This window comes from Malaclemys terrapin, chromosome 11 (genome assembly GCF_027887155.1).
Source record: "Malaclemys terrapin pileata isolate rMalTer1 chromosome 11, rMalTer1.hap1, whole genome shotgun sequence".
Lineage (NCBI taxonomy): Eukaryota > Metazoa > Chordata > Testudines > Emydidae > Malaclemys > Malaclemys terrapin.
This window is the reverse complement of record NC_071515.1, coordinates 66698367-66705497: the sequence shown is the minus strand read 5'-3', so window position 1 is coordinate 66705497 and position 7131 is coordinate 66698367. Positions and strand designations below refer to the sequence as shown.

Here is a 7131-nt window from a genome sequence, read left to right as displayed (position 1 = left end):
GGCCGGGGCTCAGTATCTGTGGCCGGAACCTAGAGCTGGGGTTGGAACTGCATGGCTGGAGCCAGGGATTGGAGCCCGCTGCCACACAACTGGAGCTGTGGTCAGCACCCAGAACTAGTGCCTACCACTGCATGGCCAGAGCTGGGTGCCAGAGCCCAAGAGTGCATGGCTGGAGCCAGGAGTCAGCACCTGCTGCTACATGGCTGGAGCCAGTGCTCATTGCTGCACAGCCAGAGCCAGGGGTCGGCACCTGGGGCCAGTTCCTGCCACCACGTCCGTGTGGCCGGAGCCTGGGAACAGAGCTGTGGGTTGGCGCCTGCTGCCATGCAGCTGGGGCAGGGGATCAGCACCAGGGGCTAGAGCCGTGTGGCTGGAGCCAGGGGCCAGTGCCCGTCACCGCATGACCAGAACTGGGGGCCAAAGGCTGACAGAAGCTCCACAACCGGAGCCAGGGATTAGTGCCCAAAGCCCTGTGTTCGGAGCCGGGGCTGGGGGGTCAGCACCTGCGGCCAGTGCTTGCCACTGCACAGCTGGAGCCCGGGACTGGAGCCGGGAGCCAGCGCCTGCTGCCACGCAGCTGCAGCCAGGGGCTGGAGGCTGGAGTCCTGCAGCTGGAGGCCAGTGCTGTTTGGTCAGAGCCAAGGTGTGTGGTCAGTATCCACTGCCCTGCGGTCAGAGCCCGGGGCCACATGGCCAGGTTCCTGAAGTCCCGCCGCTGGAGCCTGCCGCTCAAACCCCCTCTCCTCAATGTGGATCAAAAACTCACCTTGCTCCTGCAGCCTTGCGTCCCCACCTCTCTCCAGAGGCAGTGCAGGCGGTGCATCCAGGAGCAACAAGGAGGGAGGGGGAGGGGCCCATGCTTTGCCCTCCCCCCCACCTCACCGCTCAGGAGGCTGTCGTGGCTGCATGAAAATCCCCTGGTGGCTGCATGCTGCCATGGTGGCCGCATTTCAGAAACATTACAATAGATGGCGTGCATATTCCAATTCTGGCACCGGACCACCTTGCAACGGAGTACATCAATTGGAAGGAGTATTTCTCCATGGTTTTGCAGGCACTTGTGGATCACCCTGGGCATTTCACTGACATCAACATGGTCCAGAAAGGTGCATGACACCCATATCTTTAGGAACATTGGCCTGTACAGAAAGCTGCAAGCAGGGACTTTCTTTCCAGACCAGAAGATCACCATAGGGGAAATCGAAATGCCCAGTGATCCTGGGAGAGCTGGCGTACCTCTTAATGCTATAGCTCATGAAGCCATACATGGGAAACCTAGATAGCAATAAGGTGCAGTTCAACAACAGGCTGAGTTAAGTGCAGAATGACAGTTGAATGTGTGTTTGGCCAATTAAAGGTGCGCTGGCGATGCCTGTATGGCAGGTTAGATCTTAATGAGGAAAATGTTCCCATGGTTATAGCTGCATTTTGCACACTGCATAATGTTTGTGAAGGGAAGGGTGAAAAATTTACTCGGGATGGACTGCCAAGGGCTATTAGAGGGGTGCAATGTGGGGTAATAAGAATAAGGGATGCCTTGAGACAACACTTCAAAGATGAAAACCAGTAATATTTGTTGCTATGATTGGGACTGCAATGGTTAATTAAATTTGATATGCTAGGAAGCAGTTGTGATTGTCTAGGATTCAATGTAAGGAACTGATAAAAGTGCCTGTTGATTTGCAGGTGCCATCTGCTATCATGGAAACAAAGAGTGCTTATAATTCAAAGAACTTTTCTTTTATTGCCAAATAAACCACAACCCAACACCACACGCACACACATAGACACACAGATTCTTGGTGGGGGAGAAGGTACTGGGGGGGGGTGACTTTCAGAGCTGAGCATAAGTCCAGCTTTCATTTGAAACGCTGTCTACAGGGGGTGGAGTTTAGAGGAGAGCACAAAGTGTCAGAAAGCAGAAAGGAATGCGCCAGGAGAATTCTGAATGTGCTGAAGGGGAGGGCGAGCACGCATCTGCTCAGTCTGGACCATTACAAGAGACTGGAGCATGTCAGTTTGATGCTCCAAAACTTTTATCAGCCTCTCCGTGGCGTATCTATTGTACGCATCATTTTCTTTTCTTTCCTGCTTGTTGCTTTCCCTCCACTTCATGCATTCAGTCTTTTGTGCCTCTGACTGCAGCAGCACCTCCCAGAACATATCTTCCTTGCTCCATCTCGGGCGTTTTCTTATCTGGCGCAGATGCTCTCCTGCTGTTGGAAGGGGTTCTCAAGGTCATGTCTAGAGAGGCATAATTAACAATAAACAGAAGAACTATTGTCAATTACACACAGAGCATTGAAACACTGCATTAAAATAAACAGCTGGTAACATATCTATCACTTTCTCGGTGACCCTAGGCAAGCACCCATGCAGGAGAACACCCCAAGAATGGTGAGTGAACCCAGGGGCAGGGGCATTGTTCACTGCAGAAAAGCAATGTGAAAGGGTCGCAGGGCACTTATGGGGGTCAACACTCTAAACTCTCCCACCGTTTTCCACAGGTGGAGGTCACTTTTTGGAAAATATCTCACTCCTGAGGAAGGAAGCAAGGGTGCATCTGCTACACGCTTGCATCCTCTGCCCCAGTCCCTTCGCTGCTTGCCTGTGTGCAGCTTTGGTCCCTGCCTAAGTAATTGCAGAGTGGCGCGGGAAAGTGTCTCTCAATGGGGGAAGGAACAAAGCAGCTCTGCCAAGGAACCTCTGGCAGAGGATCACTGAGTGCCTCCAGAAAAGTTTCTCTCTGGAGGAGTCTCATGAAATCTTGGAGTGCGTCAACTCCCTGTTCCGTCATTCTGCCTAGCTGTGGAAATGCCTAGCACACAAACACAGCCAACCTTGTACATTTCTCTGCCCTCAACCCGTTTCAGAACTTCACAAAGCAAAACCACTTATCAGGGGTCTCCTCTCCAGGCTTGCCAGAGAGCGACTGCCAAGACTGGCGATCCACCGCCGGAGTGGAGAACAGCTCCTGACTGGATGTACCATCCGCCGGCCCTGCCGTGGGCTCCACATCTTCAGCCTCCACCTCTTCATCAATGACTTCCTCCTCGGGTTACGTCCACTTTCCACTGGCCCCAGACCCGACGAAGTATCCACGGTGCTCTTGGCGGTGGAGGTTGGGTCGCCACCTAGGGTAGTGTCCAACTCTTTATAAAAATGGCAGGTCTGGGGCACAGCACTGGAGCGACGGTTTGCCTCCCTTGCCTTGTGGTACGCGTTCCTCAGCTCCTTCACCTTTGCGCTGCACTGCAGTGTGTTCCGATCATAGCCCTTTTTACGCAAGCTGCATGCAATCTGGCCGTAGATATCAAAATTCCTACAGCTGGCGCATCGCTGGGACTGGACAGCCTCCTCTCTCCACTCATCAGATCCAGTAGCTCCGCAGTAGTTGAAATGGGAGATTGTTTGCTGCGTGGAGCCTTATTGGAAAAACCTGGGAGGTGAGCGCAAGCCTGCCCACGTCTAAAGACCCCTCCCCCAGCCTAGTGGGAGGGACCACTGGATCCAGGTTCCATTGAGTACTTGGGACAATTAATGAAAAACAGGGTCAGGAGTGTGGAGCCACCATGGTCACCAGGGAGGATATGATGTGAGCTCCCCACGCTGAGCAAACAGGAAGGGGAATTTCAAAATTCCTGGGGCTTTAAAGGGAGAAAGGTGGAAGGTTGTTCACCTGGCAGCAGGGCAGCAGAGTTGAAACTGCTGACCAGAATGGTCAGCATGGGCATTGTGGGACACTTTCCAGAGGCCAAATACAGCACTAAAATCAAGCATGGTGTCTACACTGGCACTATGGCGATAAAACTTTGGTGCAAAAAAGCCTTATGATTCTTGTCAACGTGGGTTTTTTTACAGCGCTGCAACAGAGGAGTGTTGGCGCAAAAAGTGCCTTTGCAGTGCGTACACTTCTGCTGCCTTTTGGTGAAAAAACTTGGCAGCGTAGACCAGCCCTTAAATGACATAGAAATGCAAAAGTTGTGTGTCTGTCTACATTGGCTTTATGGCTTATAACAACAATCTATAACCCACTAACAGCTACCCCACAGCTATTGCCTCCCCCTATCCTCCCTAGGACTGGAGGTGTTAATAGGCCAATTCACCTTGAATGGTCTCTTACAATATGTGTTAACTACTCATGCTAAACGAGTCTGCTCCACCTCGTATTTAGCTGTGACACTCGGTATCTACCCTAGAGTTTACAGTGGCATAGCTATCCAATGCAGCTGCGCCGCTGTAAGATCTCTGGTGTAGCTGCTCTGCGCCAACGATGGGAGAAAGCTCTCTTGTCGGCATAATTACTCCACCCCCCACCGAGTGGCGGTGGGGTGTGTTTTAGTCACACCCCTGCGTGATATAAGTTATACAACATAAATGGTAGTGTAGACATAGCCTAAGTTTCCCAGACCTGAAGAAGAGCTCGGTATGGCTTAAAAGCGATGTCTCACCAACAGAAGTTGGTCCAAAAAGCTATTACCTCCCCCACCTTGCCCCTCTTTATATATTGTCTGACAGTGTTTCAGGAAGGGCTCTGCTTTTCTTTGAGACCAGATCTTTTCCCCATTATTTCTTTTTGCTGGACTTCTGCACATAGACTTTCCAATTATGAATGAGTCTAGTAAAGAGGGGCAGGAGAGGTGAGACTTCTTTTTGCTGTTCTTTGTGGCACTGGCCTGGTTGTTTCCTACCTTAGATAAGGTAACTTGTCAAGCCTTCCCCTTTTCTAGCTCAATCCATTCATCCCTTCCTTGTGCTTTTCTTCTCTTCCCTTCTTGCCAACCCCCACCCCCACGTCTTCACTGCAGCAGGTTTTCATGGATGCAGCATTTGCTGCACAGCTGGGACAGCAAAGGCTCACTCTAGTGGTGCACAACTCTTTTTTGCACCCAGTGAGGGATGCGTGCCCTTCCCGAAACAGAAGCTATGTCCCAGCCGTGACCTGAATGAGGAGAGTGTCAAAGGCTCCTTCTGAAACAGGTTCTCAGAAAATCACGCATAACATAACCCTGTCCACTTCTTGGTTTAAACAGAAATGTAGTTTCACCATAGAGTTGTGTGCAATGAGTGGGGAGAACTATAACAAAGCCCAAGAGCTACTCGCGTGATGTATCTTTGTCTGAAAAGAAAGCCAGCAGGTGTCAGCATAGCCTGTTCTTCAGTATTCCAAAGCCTGCATGAGCAAGGAAATATTTAGCATTTGTGAAGAACAGTTCTCTGTGAACTAGTTTAACTTGCAGAGCCTGTGCTAGCTCTCTGGGGCCGAGCGCAGATGCTTTCCTTGCAGACAGTGTTGCATTTTAAATTGAAGTCAAAACGCTGGTGTCAAATCTTACATTCATCCTGTTAGATTAAGAGCATTCTTCGCATAGCCAGTTCCAGCGTGTCTAAACCTTTGCACAGCCTGGATGTTAATCTCCCCATATCAGTCATTTGGTGTGTTTGGAAAATACCAGTTTTACTTTGCTGAGGCATATTTATCTAGCTTTAAAATAAGTCGGTCTTAACTTCAAGGTGAAGCACCCAGAGCAAACACAAACATACATGCAAAATCCTTCACTAAAACTTCAGCAATACAACATAAGCCAGAACACACACATTATCTTAATGCCCTCCACCCTGCCCTCCCGTTAGTCCCCCTGTGCAGCGAAAAAAGGGGAATCTTGCATTGTGTCTTCCAGGCCATCACATCTGAGCTTTGATCAACTCAGGTGGGATGTGAATTCCAGTGCACAGAGGTGACAGGCTGTAGTGTTGTGAATTGATTCACTCATCTATCATGGCTGAAGTGGGCTGTAGTCCACGAAAGCTTATGCGCTAATAAATTTGTTAGTCTCTAAGGTGCCACAAGTACTCCTGTTCTTCTTTTTGCGGATACAGACTAACACGGCTGCTACTCTGAAACCTATCATGGCTGAGGTTCACATAGATTATGCCCAGATAATGGGCAACAAGTGGTGCGTAAGGGGGTGTAATGGACTTCCTTACAGTTAGGGTACGTCTATACTTACCTCCGGGTTCGGCGGTAAGCAATTGATCTTCTGGGATCGATTTATCACGTCTTGTCTAGACACGATAAATCAATCCCGGAAGTGCTCGCCGTCGACACCGGTACTCCTGCTCCACGAGAGGAGTACGCGCAGTCGACTGGGGAGCCTGCCTGCCACGTGTGGACCTGCGGTAAGTACCTTGTATTTCAAACTAAGATACTTGGACTTCAGCTACGAAGTTGCGTATCTTAGTTCAAACTGGGGGGTTAGTGTGGACCAGCCCTTAGTCTCCCATCTATCTACATGCATTAACTTACCAGTGGAAGGCTGGCTACAGAGGAGATGAAAGAAAGTAAAGTTGAAGTGTGGGTGCGGGCTGGTCTGTGTGATGTTTTTTCCTTAAATCTTCCAGTTTTGTTTCTCTTGCTTTACTCCTCTCTTCTGCAGTCTCATACTGTGGAAATTACTCTAGGGATTTTCAACCTTTTTTGTGCATAAGCAAAAAATTGTCCTAGGCCATTTAGTTCCCATTAGGGATTCATAATAACTTGTCAAATTTCATTTTATATCAATCACCCCAATGTAAAAATGAGGTAATAGGGGAATGTGATGGGTGGGTTGCTGGTGGTGCCAATGGGGAGGTGAGGAGGATGGGGGTGTGTTCTCTATTCCCCCAGCAACAGACTTGCTGCAAGAGTGTGGTGGGCCTGGCCCTGTTGTTGCGTGAAACACAGCTCTCCTAAGAGCTGGGAAGGAAGGAGAAGACTGAGGAGCAGATGTGAGATTGGGTTAGGGTTAGAGCAGAGAGGGACAGCAGGAAAAGTGGAACTTTTCATATCTTCCTACACCCTCTGTTGCACCCTAGAACCCACATGATTTTGCTTCACCCCACCAGCAATCCATGGGGTGCAGCCCAGCAGGCTTCCCTCATGAGCCATTGGTGGGTTGAATCTTAGGGCAAGTCCTGATTTACAGAAATCAATTCCTTTATAATGTAGGGGCCAAATTCAGAGGGGTGGGGGTTGGAGTGTAAATTGGATGCAAATCTAAGTTGGTTGTGGCTACACCGAAGAGACCAGAAGAAGGTGCAAAGTATATCAACTTAGACTCATCTCTGCATTTGTCCCTAAGCCTCACATTC

At 49.9% G+C, this 7131-nt stretch overlaps 1 protein-coding gene across 2 annotated transcripts in view; it reads right to left on the bottom strand.

Annotated features, from left to right (window-relative positions):
- Positions 1–1750: 1750 nt before the first annotated feature.
- The window catches only part of STEAP3 (STEAP3 metalloreductase), a 42561-nt gene continuing 37180 nt past the window's right edge, over positions 1751–7131 (bottom strand). For both annotated transcript variants that reach the window (XM_054044038.1, XM_054044041.1), the window contains one exon: positions 1751–2244. In XM_054044038.1, the coding sequence (XP_053900013.1) occupies positions 2193–2244 (52 nt within the window). In that variant the 3' untranslated portion in view covers positions 1751–2192. The remainder of the gene's footprint in view (positions 2245–7131) is intronic.